This window comes from Onychostoma macrolepis, chromosome 04 (assembly GCF_012432095.1).
Source record: "Onychostoma macrolepis isolate SWU-2019 chromosome 04, ASM1243209v1, whole genome shotgun sequence".
Classification (NCBI taxonomy): domain Eukaryota; kingdom Metazoa; phylum Chordata; class Actinopteri; order Cypriniformes; family Cyprinidae; genus Onychostoma; species Onychostoma macrolepis.
In genome coordinates this window covers 33085275-33109338 of record NC_081158.1, presented here as the reverse complement: position 1 = coordinate 33109338, position 24064 = coordinate 33085275, and the positions used below count along the sequence as shown (strand labels likewise).

General features: G+C 35.7%; 1 protein-coding gene across 4 annotated transcripts in view; it reads right to left on the bottom strand.

The window, feature by feature from the left end:
* aebp2 (AE binding protein 2) overlaps positions 1-24064 on the bottom strand; it is a 43630-nt gene that overhangs the window by 4842 nt on the left and 14724 nt on the right. For 2 of the 4 annotated variants that reach the window (XR_009270797.1, XM_058773589.1), the window contains exons 7-8: positions 21562-21675; positions 15812-15923 (exon numbers count right to left, since the gene is read on the bottom strand). Coding sequence is in view for 3 of the 4 variants with exons in the window: in XM_058773589.1 (XP_058629572.1) it covers positions 15854-15923; positions 21562-21675 (184 nt within the window). In the remaining variant the exon portion in view is untranslated. Of the gene's footprint in view, positions 1-15811; positions 15924-18420; positions 20861-21561; positions 21676-24064 lie in introns of those variants that run through there. The other 2 variants (XM_058773592.1, XM_058773590.1) reach the window with 2 other exon arrangements.

Genomic DNA, 24064 nt, shown 5'->3' with positions numbered 1-24064 from the left:
CTCCTACAGTATGATGTTTAAACACTCTAGATCTGCAGACATGCAAATTTCGATAATGTATAAAGAACCAATTGAATGAATGGTTCAGTGACTCACTCTTATCACACACACACACAAAACTTGGAAGTAACGCTACAATCCACGGAAAGGACCATTGACGGTCACACTTTATATTAGGTGGCCTTAACTACTATGTACTTACATCAAAAAATAAGTACAATGTACTTATTGTGTTCATATTGTATTGCAAAACACTTTTGCTGCTATTAAGGTGGGATACGGGTAAGGTTAGGGACAGGTTTGGTGATATGGGTAGGTTTAAGAGATGGGTCAACAGTGTAATTCTAAACGTAATTACAGATGTACTTACATATAGGCATTTTTCAAAACATAAGTACAATGTAAACATGTATGTACAATAAGTGCATTGTACCAAATTATTAATTTAAAAGTACGTACGTTAATTACGTACTTACGTAAGTTAAGTACGTAAGTTAGTTAAGGCCACCTAATATAAAGTGGGACCCCACTGACAAATCAGCGTTGGTAAACACATTCAAAAGATTCAAGTCACTGGGCTGAATCAAAATTGCCCTCAAATGCAATGAACTGAATAAGAGCAACCTACAAAAAGGGACACTGACAAATCAGTGAATTAATTTGAATGAATCTTTTTGGTGAACAGATTCAAAATTATTCAAGTCACTGGATTGAATCAAAAACTGTTCTCAAATGCAATGAACGGAATAAGCAACCTGCAGAAAAGGCCACTGACAAATCAGTGAATGTACCTGAATTCATTTTATTTGGTGAACAGATTCAAGGGATTCAAGTCACTGGATTGAATCAAAAACTGCTCTCAAACGTGATGAAAAAAAAAAAAAAGTAACCTGTAGAAAGTTCTCAAACGCAACAGGAATAAGAGTAACCTGTACAAAGGGCCAGTGACAAATCAGAGAATGAATTTGAATGAATCTTTTTGGTGAACAGATTCAAAAGATTCAAAAGGTTCAAGTAACTGGAATGAATTAAAAACTGCCCTCAAATGCAATGAACCAAATAAGAGCAACCTGAAGAGCCAGCCAAATCAGAGTTCGTCTTTATGGTGAACAGATTCAAATGATTCACGTCACTGGATTGAATCCCTCACCACTATCCCCAAAAGCAACAATCCGAATAAGAGTAACCAGATCCTAAATTTCAGTTCTGATGGTGGTTGACGCTCCAGTTCTGGGTAAGAACCAAAGCCCCAGGCTCTCGAAAGCGGCCACAGGAACGAGGAAATGGCTTCCACATGGGGTCCACCTCTCTCTCGCACCTCACTTCCTCTCTGACTCGAAAACAACGTGCTCAAAATCAAGACCAGACCACAAGTATGACGACTAATAGTATGCTACACTATGTGCTCACTATTAAGGACCTGTTGCTAAGTCTTCCTGGAGCTTGTTTACAATTTAATGCACATTAAAGTGATTTTGGTCAGAACAAAATGCCAAAATTGGGCAATTTCGAGTTCATGACCAATACCAATTAGCTTCCACCATGATTCTTCAATTAACACATTCAAATATGTGGTGACGTTAACGAGTGCTCATCTCAAGAACACAATCACTCCAAAATGACAAGAACACAGCATAAAATGCTTAAGATGTCTTGAAAACCCAACAAAACTGTGCAAGACAAACACCTACATGCTACACTTATTAACACATGTGCCGTTTTGTATAACCAGGCCCAGGTGGAAATGAACAGAAAACCGATTTACCAAGCAATTCATTGGCTTTTGTTGTGTAGCAGGTAGGGATGCACGGTATACCGGTATTGGAAAAATACCGGTATATATTATGTTTCAAACGGTACGATATCATAATTTTGCTCAATTCGGTATTTCATACGCTGCTGTTGCGAAGTGCACCTGTAGGTGACAGTGCTTCCCAAATTGCTGCGCAACCGGTAAATGTGACAACAGAACAACGCAATGAATCAAACAGATGAAACTATCAACGTACCCGATATTAATAAATAAAGAGAACAGAAGAAGTGAAATATGGCATTACTTTGCATTCAAAACAGATGACAAAGGTGAACGAACTGCTTACTGCACCTGTATACAAGCGTTACTATAAATCATTATAAGGAGGCAACACATCAAACTTTTTAAGCATTTGTCACTTGCTCATCCTGATCTTTTCAGAGAATTAAGAGATCAACAGGTGAGTGCATCATTCATAAATTCAGATTTAATTTGAACTTTTATTTACAACTGATCAACGCACATAAAGATGTGATACAGTAAGTGCAAATGTGTGTGTGTGTGACACGCTAGAACCAGTGAAGTTTTTGGTCACGTAATATATGCACTTGCATTTCATACAATCGAAAATTAATTGAATTTGAATTAAGCAAGAGTTTTGCTATATTCATTTTAGTATCAATAATATGAAGGGAATGTTTCTGCCATGCTGCCGACCGCTAATATGAAGCAGTCAAGAGAGTGTAACATCAAAATGTAACCCATGTTCCCTGAAGTTTTTGTGTTACAGTTTGATACAAAGGTTTTTATTATTATTATTTTAATAAAATTGTTTTCAATTCACTTATCTTTTGAGGCTGGATATTTGTCACCTATGGTATCGATACCGAGGGATTACATTCTGGTATCGTACCGAAGCCAAAATTATGGTATCGATCCATCCCTAGTAGCAGGTATGTTTTGCAGGCTAACAAAACTTGCTTACTCGGGTAAGACAAGCAGCAGAAATCTGGATGAGTCACTGCGGCACTGCAGCGTGAATTAATCTGTCAAACGCTACGTTCGGAGCGTGAGTGTTTATCAGGAGCACATTAGCACATGCAACATTTCCTGTGGATGAGTAGCTGCTAGCATGGAGCAAACCCCTACCCTCGACCCCAAACGCCAAGCTAGATATATGCAAAATGGCAATCTGTTACATGGCAGAGTGTGTTAGAGACCATGCCATTGAAAAATGTTTTGGGGCCTTTTCGTGACAAAAGGAGATATAATTAGTCTGTAAATAGCTCCGAGTAGAAAATACACCATCTTCATGTATTTTGGGATGAAAACACTTTCTGGAAAAGCGAGATTTAGTCAACTGTTCAAGCATGAGCAAAGGTCAGTTAAGGCATTGTTGGCTAACATGATGTTTCTGGTTTTTATGGGGTGCTATTTGTCACTCATACATATGTGAAAAAAAAATTCTTATACAGTATATTAAATAAATATATTTAACATTTAAAATAGTTTATATAATTATTAATCATTGACAATATTATAAATACTACTAATATTTTTATATGAAATAAAACCTAGCTTTTTAAATACTATATATACACACACACACATATATATATATATATATATATACACACCTATACATACACACCTACACATACAGTGGGTACGGAAAGTATTCAGACCCCCTTAAATTTTTCACTCTTTGTTATATTGCAGCCATTCGCTAAAATCATTTAAGTTCATTTTTTTTCCCTCTCATTAATGTACACACAGCACCCCATATTGACAGAAAAACACAGAATTGTTGACATATTTGCAGATTTATTAAAAAAGAAAAACTGAAATATCACATGGTCCTAAGTATTCAGACCCTTTGCTCAGTATTTAGTAGAAGCACCCTTTTGATCTAATACAGCCATGAGTTATTTTGGGAAAGATGCAACAAGTTTTTCACACCTGGATTTGGGGATCCTCTGCCATTCCTCCTTGCAGATCCTCTCCAGTTCTGTCAGGTTGGATGGTAAACGTTGGTGGACAGCCATTTTAGGTCTCTCCAGAGATGCTCAATTGGGTTTAAGTCAGGGCTCTGGCTGGGCCATTCAAGAACAGTCACGGAGTTGTTGTGAAGCCACTCCTTCGTTATTTTAGCTGTGTGCTTAGGGTCATTGTCTTGTTGGAAGGTAAACCTTCGCCCAGTCTGAGGTCCTGAGCACTCTGGAGAAGGTTTTCGTCCAGGATATCCCTGTACTTGGCCGCATTCATCTTTCCTCGATTGCAACCAGTCGTCCTGTCCCTGCAGCTGAAAAACACCCCACAGCATGATGCTGCCACCACCATGCTTCACTGTTGGGACTGTATTGGACAGGTGATGAGCAGTGCCTGGTTTTCTCCACACATACCGCTTAGAATTAAGGCCAAAGTTCTATCTTGGTCTCATCAGACCAGAGAATCTTATTCAGGTGTTTTTAGCAAACTCCATGCGGGCTTTCATGTGTCTTGCACTGAGGAGAGGCTTCCGTCGGGCCACTCTGCCATAAAGCCCCGACTGGTGGAGGGCTGCAGTGATGGTTGACTTTCTACAACTTTCTCCCATCTCCCGACTGCATCTCTGGAGCTCAGCCACAGTGATCTTTGGGTTCGTCTTTACCTCTCTCACCAAGGCTCTTCTCCCCCGATAGCTCAGTTTGGCCGGACGGCCAGCTCTAGGAAGGGTTCTGGTCGTCCCAAACAACTTCCATTTAAGGATTATGGAGGCCACTGTGCTCTTAGGAACTTTAAGTGCAGCAGAAATTATTTTGTAACCTTGGCCAGATCTGTGCCTTGCCACAATTCTGTCTCTGAGCTCTTCAGGCAGTTCCTTTGACCTCATGATTCTCATTTGCTCTGACATGCACTGTGAGCTGTAAGGTCTTATATAGACAGGTGTGTGGCTTTCCTAATCAAGTCCAATCAGTATAATCAAACACAGCTGGACTCAAATGAAGGTGTAGAACCATCTCAAGGATGATCAGAAGAAATGGACAGCACCTGAGTTAAATATATGAGTGTCACAGCAAACGGTCTGAATACTTAGGACCATGTGATATTTCAGTTTTTCTTTTTTAATAAATCTGCGTTTTTCTGTCAATATGGGGTGCTGTGTGTACATTAATGAGGAAAAAAAATGAACTTGCAAATGGCTGCAATATAACAGAGTGAAAAATGTAAGGGGGTCTGAATACTTTCCGTACCCACTGTATATATACACATACACACACATATACACACACATACACATATATATACACGTATATGTATATACACACACACACACACACATATATTAGTGCTGTCAATCGATTAAAAAAAAAATTAACCACTCGCACATTTTTTTCTGAATTATCGCGATCAATCCCACCTAACATTAAAGTTTTTAAATACTTTTATATTGCAATAATTTCACATTCAATCTTCAAACTAATGTACAAACAACACAAAGACAGTATATTTTTAATATTTGTTTAATGGCATCTTTTTTTGACTGAAGGCCATGGATCACCGATACCAATTAATACTGATTGTCCTATAAAAAATAAAAATAATTCCCTAATATTTAACCATTGATTATAGCTATTCAACGTTGCATTATAATTAAGAGCTATTAATTTTAAAATTTATTAGACTTTAAAAATAACTTCCAATTTAAGTGAACTTAAAACAATCTTCACATAAACCCATTATAATAAATGTCATATTTACATGTGCCCCTCAGCAGAAATATACAGAAATTTAATAAAGTTATCAAACACTAAATTCTAAACTAAATACAGATGAATCCTTAAAGCTATAAAAGTTATTGATTTCCTCTTTTTTCTTTTGTTCTTGATGAACAGACATCACAGCAGCTGGTCATTAGGTTGTTTTTGGCTGCTATTTCTTTAAGAGCTGCTGCAGCTGATCATGACGCAGATCTGACACGCATCATATTTTCTCAACTCTCATCACCTTTTCTAACCCATTTCAGTCTCTACTAATGAGCTGATGAGTTGAATCAAGTGTGTTAGATGAGGGAGACAGTCCTGGGCTTGTCCAGGACAGTTTTGAAAACCATTTCAGAGACATGTTCTTAAATATGAGTCATAACATATTACATGCATGCACAGTTAATGGCAGCTTTAATCACCTTTTTGGTAACTTCATGCCTTAACTGACCACGACATCGCATGCTCGTAGTTTCTTTTGCGATTCGATATGAAATGATATGAAATTGCCTGTGTTAACGCGCTAATTTTGACAGCACTAATATATATATATAGATATAGAGAGAGAGTATTTAAAATATTGACAATAAAAGGTTATTTTACATTAACTACATTTGTCATGAGATTGACTGGTATTTATGTAATTAAATAATTTTAAAAAATGTTACTGTCATCATTATTCATTTTTAGACAAATTCATTTTAGACGCATTTTTAGATAAATTTTTCTTTTGTCATGAGGTTGAGAAAAATTACATTATAAGCAGAGATGAGCACAAATGCATCAAAATGTATTTAAAATAAAAATACAAAATATTGTGTGGAAAAATTTATTTAAATACAAATACAAATACAGTATTTTGTATTTTAAAAATACACAAAATACATGTGAAATTGGCCATCCAGTAACGTAACACAATTAAGGCCTGTTTACACCAAGAACGATAATCATAAAGATAACTATATTAGTGTATTCTAAGTACGCAATGCAGTTGTCATCTGTCACTTTAAATGCTCAAGCTGTTTAAAGATGAAATGATTCCGATTGGCTGTCAATGTTTTTATCATTCATCATCTTTTGTGCTGTTATGGTTATAGTTGTGGTGTGTTATCTGCTACTCACACTATGGGATCTGATCTGTGCTCGAGCGCGATTGACCCCCAAAGTCCAGTTTATTTCACAAGTCTGTACCGTGTCCAGTGCGGTTTGTTTAACCATGCCCTGGCCCGCTTGAAGAGGTGGCTTGTGTGCGGTACGCATGTAGTGTGATCGCTAACCGCGCCAGAGCATGGAACAGCTAATTTACTATTTTTGTATGCGCTATTGTTATCATTATGACAGCAAGAATCTTTATTACTACTTGGATCTCACACTTTTCAATTAATTACATTTCTAGTACATTTAGATTTAGAATGGGTCTGGTTCTCATCTTATTGATGAACATGTATTGTAGTTTGTGAGTAAAGCTGCAAATTCTGCCATTGACCTCAGCTGCCTCTGTAATAATCCTCTGATATCTGTCTGTTAGCGAAAGGACAATCGCGCTTGGGCTCTAGTACAAGACAACTGTGCCTAGTGTGAGTATGCCTAGTGTTTTTTTTTAATTGATATCTTTATTATTAGCATTATAGTTATCTTTGTCTTGGGGTACACACACACAGAAAGCTGCTTATTACTCATTTATCCATGTTTATTTATCGCTCCGACGTGTCAATAACTCCTGCCCACTAAAAGCTCCACAGATATATTTGCATACCACGACAATAAATAAATGATATAGAAAAAGTTCAATTGACTTACACTTTATATCATCACCAACATATATTTTGTCATATCGCCATAGCAATCAGTAATGTTAAAGTTTAATGAACCCATTTGACCAAAAAACAAAACCAAAAATAAAACTAACAAGACTGACTAGTGCTAATGCTATGTTCTCCTTGCTAGTGCTCTTCTTCTTCTTTTTACCAGCTGGGACAGGTATGCTTTTTTTTCCCACAAAAGCAAGCTCACCTTGTTTTAATGTTAAAGTCATGCACATAGTAGTGCAATAACCGTTTCAAGCATTTTGTATGGTTTATACACAGCAGAACAGCATGTATTTGACTGAAAATCCAGAATCATCAACAAGCTAACTATAAAGATAACACTGTGAATGATGATATAGTTGTTAACAAATGAAATGCTACATTTCATTCAAAATTAAATATCTACGATTTTGGCTTTAATAAGATTTTCCCAGGAAACCTGGCGTCCTCCACGATTCCTATTCTTTCCAACAGCAAAGCGCTTGAATGCGACATGCTTGTAATCAGGACTTCTGAAATTGGAAGTAGGAAATTTTGATAGCACACGAAGGCAGTATTATTCCTTATTTCCTTTCAGGAATCCAGAAAATTTCATTACCCAATTTCAGATGGAGTCATACAGCTGCAGCTCACATGAATGAAAGTGGCATGTTTGAGGTTTGAACTGCTTGATACAGGAAATCAGCAGTCTAATAAAGAGGTTGACTGGCAAAAAGTATTTTATGTATTTTGAAAATACAAAAATACTAAGATTAAATGTATTTAAATACAAAATAGTATTTATAATAGTATACATGTATTTGAAATACTGCCCATCCCTGATTATTACATATATAATTACATATATAATATAAAATAATTATATTTAATGTTGACATTTCCAATAATAATACATTTTACAATAAATGATTTCCTTTTTTTTCATGAAGTTAACAGGATACATACACACACCAATATATAATATTCTACTATTATATTTAAGCACCTTGCAGTTGGATGATCTTGGACACTAGTGTTGTAATATTCAATTAATGTTAATGTGAAACCATAAAAGAAATGTCAGCCCTGACATAATTATTTCTCAACATATATTAACATGCATTCATTTAGTTTGAAATGTCACAATGCAATTAATACTTAAACAGGGTCTTATAGAAAATTCAAAATATTAAAATATTACAGTAATTTAATTTTAAAAAATGCAAATAGCACCGATTTTACAGAATGACCCATTTATAAGATCACTAGGGTGTTTTTAGTGATTCTCACAGTGCAGACAAAATTGTCCATCTTAAAGCACGCCAATCATAACAGTCGTCCACATTTCTGTTGCTCTGGCAAGCGCCGAACCCTTCCCCCACAAGCCATCGATGTGATTGCGGGTCTAATTATTAGCGAGGCTCAGTTTCACAGAGGTTTGGGGCTCGGTGCAGACGGTTCGCTCTCTAATGCATGAGAAAACTCTGCTCTCGCCGAGGGACCATGTGAGAAACATTTAGACGCATGACGTGAGAAGAGCCAATTCACAGCCAGCTCTGGTAATCTATCAATCTGTAGTCACCTCCAAGTGCGAAGTCTTACACAATGGGCTTTAATTCGCAACAGCGCTTCAGCGACAAAAAATTAGCTCGAGAAGGTGAAAGACGGAGAGAAAAGCAGAGATGTCAGACCACACAAGAGCGCAACGTTGGACCAGATATCCGATTGCATCTCCGTTGCCTACCGAAGCCTGAATCTTCTGAGGCTTTCCTCTGACCTGATTTCAGACGTGCAAAACACTCGCTCTCTGCTGGATGCGGTTTGTGTTGCAGACTGATGTTGAAGCAGCAATTAGAGCACCGCAAGGAAAATGGTTAGAGAGAAGTGTCAGTCAAAACCCTGGTGTCTGTCCAAAGAGAACAAACTGCATGAGCCGTATCTCTAATACAACAAGAAAATACAAGCAGACTAAAGCTACTTATTGAAAGCGTGCATTTCACTGCTCTCAGCTTCAGTATTGCCTGAATACATGAGAATCCTGCAGTTAAACAGCTAAAAAACTTTTGACCTTTGAAAGCTGACAGTTCAAAACAAGCATCATTTTTATAATTAATATATGATGGAGCCCAAGAGTCTAAAAAAAAGGTAAGATTTTGAACATTTAAAATGAAACATTTAAAAGAAACTTGTAAGAAATGTTTATAGGTCAGTAATCAAATGAGAGTAAATTTAAATTTTCCATTGAAGCAGTGTGCATAATATAATAATAAGAAAATATAAAAGACTCGTGTAAAAAAAAAATATTTTAGATTCTGCACTATTTACAAGGTCAGTAATCAAGTGCAAATAATATAATATAATATAATAATATAATATAATATAATATAATATAATATAATATAATATAATATAATATAATATAATATAATATAATATAATATAATATAATATAATATAATATAAATGAGAAAAAATAATATATTAAAAATATAATTTAGGTCTATTTTGGACCCCACTGTTTATTGCAGTGTATGAAAACAATTTATCTTAATAAAATGCTAATATAATTACATTAATGAAGTCTATTTCTCATGGGTGTATGATGTGCTGTGAGTCTCACTCCATTAAAAGCAGAGCAGGAATTCAGTTTTGTCTAATGAGCTTCATGCTGGAGGCTCTTGAACTGATGATGTCAGTGAGAAATGCAAAAATTGAAAACATTAATTGACAGAACTACTGCAACACAGCTGCTGCAGAGGATGGTGAAGTTCCTGCATCATCTGTCACAGATCTGCATGGGTTTAAGGTCTTAGTTTTAACTGTAATCATAAGGCATGATAAATGTTGCTTGATACTGCTTTGGAGCCAGAATTAAATCCTTAAAAAAAGAAGAAGTTTGCATTTAAAGGAATTACTATTACATTTCCATGTTAGCTACAGATATATCACTGCCATTAAAGTCGCTCTAAAACAAGAAAGCTAAGAGTTAATCTGCTATAACAATGCTTGTATGACTAATGAAATATTGCCTCAGCTCACAGCAAAATGACCTTCTTTTGTATTTCTTTGTTCTATAGCACTTTTCCAGACACACGGTTGGAAACTCCAACTTTCCGACTAGAATAGAATGCAGCACAAAGACTTAAAGAAACAACAATAGTTTGCATGTAAAAACACAAATCTATTATTATCCCAAATATTTTTCTTTTAAAAATACATAAAGATAAAAGGTAAATAATAACAATAATAATAGTAAATGAATGATAATATTGCATTAATGAATCAAATAAAAAATTATGTATATCGGACATTTTAATATGAAAAACATGACTTAAAGTACTAAGAAATATTTAAGACAACATAACAATATAATATAATATAATATAATATAATAAGAAAATGCAAAAATAAAATAAATAGTGCTGGTCTATTTTGGATTACACTGTATATATTTATACAGTGTATGAAAACATTAATTTAACATTTCAAACATTGATAATTTCATACATTGATAATTTATTCATAAAATATAATAAAATAATAGATAAATAATAAATTAATTAAAAATCATATTTTATATATATCTACACCCCCCCACAAAAACAACCTTTAAAAAAAAAAAAAAAAAAAAGTTAATACGTGACAAGTTTCCTCCTATGCATAAGCCATTTTTATTTCCACCAAATGCATGTTATTGGTTTAGTTTGCAATGGCTTTTCTTTCACTTGATTGGCCCTGACTGGAAGAACTTGGCGTACTAATTACAAAACAGCAATAAATCTCCCCAATCTTTGGTGGCTTGCCATGTGCTCTAAATAAACAGCAAATGTGAATCTACAACTCAATCTTTACAGCTCAACGGTCTGAGCACAGAGCTGCCTCTGGGGTTTGTGGGAAAAGTGTGATGTCATCACAGCCGCTGCGGTCCTCCTGAGAGTCAGCCTCTCTTGTTCTAATTAGGGGAAGACGGCTATAATTTACCCGGTCCAGAAATGAGGCGGCCATGGGGTGTTTCAGCAACCTACAACTGCCGTACAATGACGCAAATGCCCCGCTTTACTGTCACTCGACGATCACTCCTCCTGTATCAGTTATAACAGCTGTTATCAACATCCAGACTTTCCCAACGGAATATTCTTCTCCATAAGCCAAAGAAGCCAAGAACGAGAGAATCACTTCCTTATCTGAGGGCCGACGGACGAAGCTCGTGTTTGTTTGCAGGAGAAACGGAGCAAAACAGGCCCTGCTCAAGTTTCGTAAATCACTCAGCGTTTTACACGGCGTTCTTGGCTTCAGACGGGAAGCCAAACAACTCGCACACAAAGATTAGAAATGCATCCAAAACAACAATTGGCTGCGGCTTTGAATAATCAGATTCAATCCAGTTGATAAGATGCAGGGCTGTATCTCCATCTGACTTGCGGAGAGAGGTTCATAAATCGCAGCGGTGACACTTTCAGGGACAGAGGGAGGGAAAACACGAGCCGATCCCAGGCTGCTTTTACACTGTCACACAATAAAACAAACAGTCTTGGTGCCGTACGTCTGGCAAAGACACCAACTTAGTCTGACGCTAAAATTAGCATGCAATGGTCAACCGGTCTAACAGAGTCCTGCTGGACGCAGAAATGGGACTGTTACTTTAAAAATGTATTCCAGTAGAAATTACTGTTTATTAACAAGAAATGAGTTACCTAATCCAAATATCACAATATGAAAGTAGCATCCAATTACTTAAAACTACTTCTGAATGAACAAACGGCCTCAATTCAAGACATGAGACAAGTGATATCAACTAGGTACGATGAATCGACTGTTGTAATGTGCAGAAATTATTTTGGAGCCAATCACCGAAAGTTACATGTGTTGCTTTTTCTTTATGGGAGTCAATGGCAATCCTATGAACCGCAGGTAGCAGAACGATGAAATTTGGTACACTTCAAGTGGTATGTCTGAATAGTAATCTGACCAACTTTGGGGTCTCTAGAACCAACTCTATCGCACCATCGCCGGTTCCAAAATGTACTTTTCAAATGGTTTTCTTTTGAATTCTTTAGAAAAAAACAACAATTTGTTTCTCCCAACACTGAAAAAAGTGCATATGCCTTGTTGTTACATTGTTAACTGCTTAACGGGTGTGTTTTGTCACATGTACAACCCGAATTCTGGAAATGTTGGGACTTTTTTAAATTTGAATAAAATGAAAACTAAAAGAATTTCAAATCACATGAGCCAATATTTTATTCAAAATAGAACACCGATAATGTAACAAATGTTTAAACTGAGAAATTTTATGCCTGCTACACGTCTCAAAAAAGTTGGCACGGGGGCTGAAAAAGCATTAAGTTCTGAAAAGACTCAGTTGGGAGAACATCTAGCAACTAACGCACACGAGACCCGCTGTTTGAATCGCCAAATATACACAGAATGTCAAAAATGTCCGTCTTTACAAGTTTAACATAACACAGTCGGTTATGTCTTAAGCAAATGTAAACTTTTGGGAGAAAATTAGATGTGAATCAATATATTGGATCCATGCATTCAGTTAAAAGTTAAACAAAGCTTCCCTGCTGTCCCTGTCATTAATCAAACAATAAAAGAAAAATACATGCGTTTAATTCATAACGTAAAGTGATTTCTTTTTCAAACATTTGGTTAGTTTATTCAGCAGTATTTCTCATTACTGTAAAGCACATTTGTATCTTTCTGTTGTATTTACTGGTGCTGTTGCTTGCTCGAATAGTTCATGTCTATTACTGTTTAAAAATGATGCTTTTATTTTCCTTTAATCCAGATGGTAAAGGCTGTCAATGTCTTGTGTTTTAGGAAAGATGTTTTTAATGATTTTCACAACATACCAGCCAATACCAAAGCAACATAAATGTTTGAAATAAGGATCTTTAATATATTATAAAGTGCACGAGATGATTTAATGAAGATTATGCTGTTGTTATTTAAGGTATTGATCTCAGACATTTGTGTATACTACAACTAATCCCAATTCTTTTTCTCAAAATCTCTCAAAGCAGGAAAAACAGACACTTAGGAGAAGGTGATGAGCTCGGCAAATACAAGAAAAAGCAGCTGTGCTTGGCAGAAAAGGAAACTTTTGTTAGTTTGTTTGTTTTTACAGATGGACGCAGAGACTTTGAGAGTTAATTCAATCAAAAATGAAAAATCTGTGATGTACTCACCCTCATGTCATTCCATATCTTTGGTTCATCTTTGAAACACAAATTAAGATATTTTTAACGAAACCTGAGAGCTTTCTGTCCATCCATTAAAAGTTCAGGTAACCAAAACTTAGAATATTCTAGAAGGTCATAAAAGTGTTTTAAAGGAGTTCTATATGAATTTAGTGGTTTCTTTTTCTTGTGAAGAGATATGATCGCTTTATATGATAAACAGATTTGTTTTTTTTGTTTGTTTTTTTACAGATTAATTTGCTTTTATTCACATAAAAACAAACTTTTTATGACACCTTTATGACTTTTTTGGATCTTCTGTGTTTTGGTTAAATGGAGGGAAAGTCAGTCTTCAGGTTTCATTATGAAATATCTTAATTGGCATTTTAAAGATAACCAATATCTGATGGATTTGAATTACAAGAGGATGAGTAAATGATTTCCCTGAAAAATGAAGCTACAGATGTTGTTTTTCTAGTAAATTGATGTTTTAAAAAAGCACCAAATATCAGGAGAATTGTTGTAAAATGTATTGAAGAGTTTATAATGTTTATAATGTCTTTTTTCATTTCTTTTTTCAAGTTAATGCAAGTTCATCTGAACTGTGAGTGGCTTTTTTTCAATGGCACATGGACGTTAAATTTCTTGGAGGACTTTTATGCTTTAAACCATGCAGTTTAAAAGCAAATTTTCACTAATAACTGTTGTAAATTCTTCCTCAAATTGCTTTGCAATGCTAAAAGTGGAAATGATGTCACTGAGTGTTGAAGATTTCACTGTGATGTAATAAACATTTTAAAATATTTGGCTCAATAGTGTAAAAAGCTTCATTTTTAACACAGTAAAAATCACATTCTGAAGGTGAAGAAATTGCTAAACATAATTTAGATTTGTATTTATCTGGATATTTGATTTAAAAATATGTAAAAATAAGTTATTCCAAATAAACTGAGTGATCATTTGTGATAATCATGTAAGAAATATATTTGGTTGAAAGTAAATTTTTAGTTTCAGTTGACTATAGAAATTTGAGTTGATCAAACTTAATTTTTTCAGTTGAGAAAAACTAAACTGGTTACTTGTAACAAGATGAAGCAATTGTTTTTCTTTGATCCAACGAAACTTTTTTTTCAGTTTATGAAAAATCTGGGTTACAGTGAGACACTTGCAATAGAAGCGAAACTGTAAACAAGACAAGTGATATGAGATCAGATTCAGTGACAAGATTTGTGCATAATGCTGACTAATTTAAATTTATTAGGAGCCAAGCACCGAAGATGCTGTAGCCATTCATACAGCTATTGTATCTATTGGTTTTCTTTCTTTCTTCTTTAATGGGAATCAGTGGCAACTCTGTGAACCACAAGTGGAAAATGTAGGAAAATGACGAAATTTGGTAGATTTATAGTGGTGGTCCTGAATAGTAATCTGACCAAATCTGAGGTGTCTAGAACAAACCATATAGCACCACCATCAGTTCAAATATGAACTTTTCAAATGGTGAAAAAAAAAGAAACAGCTCCCCAGATAATGATCAATATGATACATCAATTACCAGTTGTTTCTGCCTAACAAAAATCTGTGGTACAGTGAGTGAATGGGGACGTTGAAATATTTATATTTCTGCAGTAAAGCCACAAGAAAAAACAACATGAGTGTGTTGACATGCTTTTAGTGTGAATTACTATTTCTTTTGTGCAGTTATATCCAATTTTACAACTTTGTTGCCATGACAACACAATATCATATGCACTAAAACCCTATAATGAGTGTACAAGTGATGATTTAAATTGCTTTACAGTGCCAGTTTTAACAGTAATTAATGCAACTGCTTTTATACAATTTAAACAGTTGTTCAACAACTACAATTAGTTTTAGCATATCGGGCACCTCTTCCGCTATGTAAGAAAAGCTGAAATCATTTAAAAAAAAAATGTTTTAAATAAAAAATAATCCACAATTCAATGCCTATTTATTTTTTTATTTTTGGTTGAACGTAGATCGCCTGTACGTGTGGTGCACTACGTCTCACTGCATCTTTTTAAGTGTTAAAACACTACTCGCATTACTTACTGTACAATACAAAATATAGAATGGTGCAGAAGCAAGCAAAAAGGCAATTTACTGTAACAAAATATAAATACACAAGGTCAGATGGCAAATTCATTTAGTCGTAGTGTAGCAATCAACGTAGTACTCTAAATGGTGGCTCGTTTTGTCTGTCAGGATCGCACTGTATTTCTTCTTTAATCATTATAAAAATGAAAACCTGCGCATAACCTCCTTTTCTACAAAATTTGGCAAGATGATTGCATATTTATGTAACTAACGGAACATGGATACCTTTTCCTGTCCTGATTATGTAACACAGGTCCAAGTATTCTGTTACTCCTCAAGTCTGGCTGTACGTGACGTTGTTGAAAATGGAGGCACTCTTGAACTCTGATGTATTAATCTGTCAGAGCAGGAAAGAAAAGTCAAAATAAAGTTACATCCTGATTCCGGATGATTCAGGAATCCAATAACCAACTGGTTTCATTTAATCAAACAAAATCAATGCCTTTAAACTGGCTCCAATGATGATGATATGATGGGGAAACCAACAATAACAAAAGGAAACGGAGACAGAAAGGTCAGATCACTGTAAAGCATGACTGATGCTGAGGGAACCTGGATTTGAGTAATGCTTTGAGACCAAGAGACAGCTGCTCTGATCCAAAACCCATTGAGTTGGCTACCGAGATAGCATTTTAAGGAATCATAGGTGCACTACTGAAAAGTATTAATTTAAAAAAAAAGAGACAATTTTTGTGCTTAACGTATTTATATGCTTAGTGTCATGTCATTACCTTTGTAACATGCTAATGGAAAAATCTCCAATGCACTCCACATAAAGCTCAGTGTTATTAACTAAAACTTAAACGCATGAAAAAATAATAAAAAATATTATTAGATTAAAACTTAGTTATTGAATTAAGTATAAATATAATAATTATATAAATGCAAAATATGAACTTAAACAAATTAACAAAATAAAATTACTTAAATTAAAATATGAATAAATGCAAAATATAAATAAATAAATAAAATTAACCCTAAAAAAATGAAAAACTTAAATTTAAAAATGTTGCCTAAAAGTACTAAAATGATTGAAACTGAAAAAATAAAGTTTAATATTGACTTAAAAGGAGCAGTGTAATTAACTAAAAATGTAAATAACAAATATTAGACAAAGAAGTTTTTGAAATTTTGCCTTGGCAACTATCTGAAAAATGTGGAAGTACTAAAATGACTAAAAATGAAATAAGCTAAATGTTGACTTAACAATAGGAACAGTGTTACTAACTAAAATAATAATTTATGCCCACTGAAATTAAGCTACAATAAAACTATTATACAAATAACCTAAAATAAGTTAAACAATGAAGAAAAATATAAATATTTAAAGAAACTAATAAAAAAAGCTCACAAAAGAATGAAATTAACTTAATTATAAAAAAGCAGTTAAACAAAATCATAAAACTACTATTATAATAGTTTATAAATGGCATATAAAGACCTCTATTTCTGTGGCACATGCAGTTGCTGCTTATCTCGTTTTCCAAATCAGCCCCTCTTTAGGTTTATTTCATTCTGGATGTTGCCTTAGAAGGAAGCTCCTATGTAGGACATAAACTAGAGAAGGCAGCTCACTAAGTTTTGAAACAGAGCCTGTTACTACGAGAAAAGTGCACTCTTGTCTCCATTAGTTATTAGATATGATATTTCTCTTTTCATCCCTCCCGAAGGCTTCAATAAGACCCACACAAGCACGTCAGCCGTGAGAAACACGCAGGAGATTCGTCAGGGGAGAAAGCGTGTGAGGGAATGGATGTAAATGGACCCTTAACTGCACGGCACAATCAGAGCTGGAGTGAAATATGCTCTCTCTTGTGCTACAAACAGATTTAGGTCACTTGCTTACCTTCTCTTCAAAGGCCCTGGAGAGAAAGCATTAGCGCTAATGGCATAACAGTGTGAAAACAAAGCAGTCGGATGCTTCAGGAGCTGAATGTAGCCATACCGTAATAAAAACATCTATATGTGCATATATATATACATATATGTGCAATCTGACGGAACAGCACAAACATAAATGCATATGATTTTCTTCACCAGTAAAGCCATGTACTGTAATGCAAGTATTCTTTGAATCTTACAAACACAATAACATTTAGAATTTCAAAGCAACTGTAAATGTTATAATGGTCCAATCCAAACAAACTAATGCTAAAAATAAGCCCAAAACTTCTGTTTGGAAGCACCTTTTATATTCAGCATCATATACTCAGTCATCAGCGGTTAAAGCATGCCTTCAGGAAATCGGAGTTCCTACAGACATTCTTTTTAGTGCAGATAACTAGATTGTGATGAGTGCACATTAAACTTAAAAACATTGGTGATCGCCTTACCTATTTACAGCCCACTTTGCAGAGGAATGAATGCAGGCTATGGATTGGAGCTGTTGTTAAAAATGTACATAGAGCAGAAATGAAAAAACCGAGAGGAAAATAAATAAATCAATAAAATCAATAAAATCATGCTGCATGGCGTGTGTTTGTTAACGGGGTAAATATGTTGATTCAGTATAGATTTACTGTGCTATATTCTGAAAAAATAAATAAAAAAGATACAAATTCAAAATATTAATACAAGCTGTAGTATTTCAAATTAAACTTCCCCCCAACCTTTTACCAAACTGTGACACCAAAATAGCAGCTTAAAACTTTTATCTTTAAAAAAAAAAAAAAAAAAGACATTCTGCAAGAGATGGCGGCCAACACAGCTTTGTATTAATGATTAAATATTGCATAAAGTAATTTATTGAAACTTGCAGTTTTTGGACTTTGATGAAAATGAATTGTCATTATTAACAGCCAGAAAAAAAAAAAAAAAAGGACCAAACAGCCTAATACAGCAAAACCCTAGAATCTTTATTTTTGAAATTCACTTGCACCACTAGTGGTGCAGACATTACACACATTTCCCCTTTAGCACTATTTCTTTTATTTATTTAAGATCTCACCTTTATTCTCTTGGTGCTTTAGCACATTTAGGGCAGGCTGTATTTTCTCCTGAAGAATAAATAAATAAACTAAAGCACAGGAGTCATGTGCAGCTCTGATTATATAGTTTCTTTAGGACAAACAGTCCCATTGTATGCACTCTGACAGACCGCAGCTGTTGTGTATTACTCGCAATTAAGACACGCTTGTTACTCAGTGGTACGTTGGTTAGACTATAAAAACTCATTTGGAAAGTCAAACACAGACCCAAATACAAACTACACGTTTGATTATATTGAAGGAGAAAGCTGACTACGACACCGTTACATGAACACCAAAAAATGCAGCATGAATCCAATGCGCTTGTGCACGAAACAAAACACTGTAGCTCTTATAATAAACTCCACACTAATAACAAGGTTTCTGCAGGTTTTAAGACTTTAAGATATTAAGACAATATGAAGAGAACGCAGTATGTTCTCTAAATGTAAATGGATCAAAGATGAAAAAGCGTTTAATACATGCAGCTTAAATTTTTTTCATACATTAGAATCTCGTCAGGCTTATTTATAAAAATAATCATTAGATGACATTATAATACTATTTCAGCCCCCTGAAACGAATTAATTGAAAATTTAAGTCTTTTGCCACGATCCTTCAAACCTCTAGGTTTTACCCATCTGTCAGTATTTAATCATTTAAAATATAAAATTTAGTATGACTTTTTCTTTTATATATTTTAATAAGTACAGGTCAGAATAAGTGTGTCGTTTCATTTATTAATAAAATATAAATATATCTGTTAGGCTGAATAAATATATAAATCTGTAAGGCGGAACATTATTTCACCCTTATTTTGTCATTTTTTCACAAAAAAGTTAAAGCATTCAAGTAGACACTTTAAAACAATTTTTGGCAGATGTTGTTTTAAACAAAAACTGTTAATTTTGTGCTTTTTCTCCAAAAATAAGACTTATAATGTCATTTTGCATCTCAGGTAAATTTATCGTGACTCAAGTATGTTTAGATATTCATATTGGAAAACAAAAATATCTAATACCTTAAATAATACATATTTTAAGGCCTTAATTTGTGGAAGGACAACTTTTAAGACCTGCAGAAACCCTGAATGAAGATGTGAGCTAATATAGCATGATTGAAAACCCAAACCGAGTGCAACAATAGGCGAGAATGAGAGAATAAAGTCAAAAACACAAGGTCAGGTGTCGACTAAACCAGCAAGTCATATTGGGAGGGCATGTGTGCGGCTGAGCTAAAGGTCCTGGCAGAAGGCCTCCGCGTCAACGCTTGCAAATCTGCCCCAATAAAACGACTCCCAGATGCCCCTGGCCTCCTCACTGCTAATAAACAACAGTCCTGTGTGAAAAACACAAGGTTTATATGGGCTAGAATCAGCGTTAGCTGCAAACCTGAAGACTCAAACAAACAAACCAAAAAAAAAAAAAAACATTTTTATATAATTTCAACTTTACTACAAAGACAGAAGCATGATCTGTAAGTATGGGGAAGAAGGGATTATTATTAAGTACATGATCTAAGAAGCACCATCATTATTGATCCTATAGTTCTTCTACGTGCATTAGCCTAAACGCTAGTGTTAGCTTTAGCACCATTACATTGAGATGTCTATACACTCCTTGGCTTGAGCAGAACGCACAAATGGCGCAGACGGAGGACAATAACATCCCATCATCATCAGTAGGTGGAGCAGCAGTTATAAGAGTCTGTGCGCGTGTTCAGGAAAAAAATAATAATAATCTCATTCTAAAAAAAACAAAGGAGGAAAAACACGCACAAATGTCTATGGAAGCATTCATATCATCCAAAACTATTAACCATCACATTCTGTACAATTATGTTTTCTGTCAGCAAGTGACTTATTACATCTATCTACAGTACAGTAAAATTTCCACAGTACAAAAATATATTACAATTCTCCTGGAATATTTACATGGGCACTTTCTCGATGAAAAAAATAATAAGATAATCAGCAGAGCTGAGGACGCAGGGAAAATCAAAACCGCGGTGTACAAAACATCCTCCCAGACAGTTAAAAGTCCAGCACCGACAGAGTTCACAATTTTGTGCCTTTTTTTCCCTCTTCAAGGGATAAAAACACACATTAAAAATTCACTGCATGCTTTGGCAGACTCGGAGCACTAAAAAAAAAAAGAAGAAAAAAAAAAAAGGAGAAAGTGGAGGAAAAAAAAAAAGCAGAGGGAAAAGAAGTCCCGTCTCAAAAGATCCGCGCGTCCACTTCAGTTTGGGTACGTCAGCAGGCGCTGACAGAAGCTGCCCTCCCCACCCAGTCTTCTAGAAAAACATCCTGAAAACAAACACAACCTGCTTTAGTACGACGCACACACACACACACACACACACACATAAACGCACAACCACGTCATTTCCAATTGCATTTCTGTATGGCAAAATGATGCATAAAGATGCTCATCAGAGCACGCCAGAGCCCTGAAGATGACGGGCATCTGTCCTGTTATTTAGCACCGCGTGGAGAGCTGAAGACATCCATGCTGTCATTAACATGCATGAATACATGCGCTTCCGCCCACAAAGCCTTCGCCTTGACCACATGCTCAGAATGCATCACATTCCACGCCAGTGCGAGAGTCTGGGTAAACAAACTCCTACTGCAGGCTAATAAACAAAGAAATGATGTATTACGATTGATTAATAGCAGCTCTAACGAGGGAAACAATCCTAGAAACGTCGTGTACGTCTGTGGGAGAAGGTCAAAGGTGAGTTTAGAGTATCTGTGACCCAGGCTGATTGTATTGTCAGCTTTGATTAATTAACGTCGTCTTAGATCGAAGGTTATTGATCTCCCACCCACTTGAGTTTGGGAGCGTATGTTTGGGTTCTGGATGCAGTGACGCCAGCGCCATCTGCTGGAGAAATTCATAAAGCATCTTCAGTTGCTCCCGTGGCCCAAATGCATGGAAGTCGTCGACAGCTCCTTCGCTCTTAACGTTACAGGTAAAGTTTGAGTGAGCTGCTAATGGAGATCACCTGTAGATGTTTGGGTCCAACAGAACCGCCGTGTCCTGAGGAAGCTGGGAGAGGTGGACCACTTTGGTCTTCAGCTGGGGACGGTCGCTCTCGCTGACCCAGGCATCTGGAAGTCTGTGCACATCAGAAAGACAAAGAAACATTTAATATGGGCCATTTTTTGACAGAATGCATTCAGCAATGAAGTAGCACACAGTATGCATTTTGTACATGGTATGCCAATGTTCTGCATGTCAAAATGTGAATATACTATACACAATGTCCCAGCTTTTGTAGTACACCTGTCCCAGTGTCCCAGATATCCCAGATTTTGTAGTACAATGCAATGGCCTTAACATACTAATAACTGTCAAAATAAGCAGTATACAGCATAGTGCACTATAAATGATGTTCTGTATGCCGAAATGCGAATATACTATGTAGTACACCAAGCACACTGCATTTTGGGATATAGCATAGTACACAGCCAGAGCGCACTGCACAGGATACTACATCCTATAATGCAAAGCACTTAACATACTACATGTCAAAATAAGCAGTATGTGACACAGTAAACTATGTATGACCTCCCATATTTTGTAGTATGCCGTGCACACTGCGTTGCGTGATCTAGTATCCTACACAACCAAAGGATACTGCATAGGATACTATATCCTACTGTATAATGCTATGCATTCAACATACTAAATGTGTCAAAATGAGTAGTATACAACATAATATGCAAAATGCAATGTCCTCTATTTTGTAGTACGCATATTCTACGCAACCATACTGCATAGGATACTACATCCTATAGTATAATGCAATACACTCAACATACTAAACATTAAAGTGTGCAGTATACAACATACTATAAACAATATCTTGTATTTTGTAGTATACTGGGCACATCATTTTCGGGATCTAATATCCTACAGTAACAGAGCACACTACATAGGATACTACATTCTATAGTAGGATCCAATGCACTCAACATACAACATTTAACAAAATGTGCAGTACTAGTGCACATACACATTGTGGGATCTAGCAATTCATTCAACATACTACATTTGTGAAAATGTGCCGTATTCAACCAGCGCTCACCACTCACTACATACTAGGGGTGGGACAAAATATTGATTTGTCCTTCTCCATGCGATACGAGAATCGATATCTGGTGCCCAGATTTTGTAGTATATTAAGCAATATATTGTGGGATATTGAATCCTAAACAACCAGAATATACTACACAGGATGTATAATGCAATGCACTCAACATACTACTTATGTCAAAACTTGCAGTATACAACCAGGACACATTGCATAGTATGTCCCAGAACGCAACATGCTACACTGTCAATTTCCGATGTAATTAAATCATGATGCATATTAACCATGATTATCATATTAACACCATCTTGACTTACTACTCTATCACACTGGCTAAAGTTTTGTTCAATCAAGTACACCAGCAACCTTTTGATCAAGTACAGTACTTACAGAAAAATATACTAGTGTGCATACAGTATTTAAGCAGTATGCACGTTCCCAATTCCAATCATGGCTTTAAAATACACACTACGTATAAATATTAGCATTTGCCGGATAACACACAGACACACAGCCCTTCATTCCACCCTCTCCTCCAACATGCATTCCACAATGAGATTATTAAAAATGTTTTCCTATTTCCCCTCCACAGAGGAGCCTTGTTTGGCTCGGGCTTGTTGTGGTGACCCAGAAATCCATTTTAAATGTCTCCTGAGACGGCAACTTCTTCAGCATTATCGTGAGCTGACAAACATTCCTCCGGCTCAGATTGATGCCCGACTTGGAATAGCAGCGTGCACATGCACACGGTCCCGTGCAAAGGTGTGCACGAGCGTACAGGTATGCAAGTGCATCAATTATCACAACACGGACCATTTTAGCTGAAGTAAATTCAATGATATTAGCAGCGGGGCTCATTAACCATATAAGTCGTTTAGGATTTAAAACCAGTTTAAATTGCACATCAAGATTAAAGTAAGCAGCTCATAATTCACTGCGTTTACACTAAAAATGGTCAAATTGGAGTGGAAACCTGAGGACGGTTACGGGTGTTCAAAGGCCTCTTGTCTAAGCCATGGAAATGTTGAGCGCGAGTGGATACCCTTTAAAAAGTATTTATCTTGGACAAACTTCAATGGAAAGCGAGTTTGTTTCCAGGTGGGTGGTGTTTCACGCAGGCTAGCGCGCTTCAATCCATTAAATCTGACATTAATGTGGACATTCACCACATAGAACTGGGAATTGATCTGAATCGGAGTGCTCAGGTGGATCTGATGCACCTCTGAACATAGAGACAGAAGAAATTGAGGTTAAACTGAAAAAAAGTTTCATGAAGAGGGGAAAATAGACTGAAGACAACAGAAGAGAAAGAAAAAGTGGATTTAGTGAGACAGGAAGAAGAGAAAAGTGATTGAGAGACAAAAATAACGTATGTGAAAATGGGAAGAAACGACATGTTGGCACATTATCT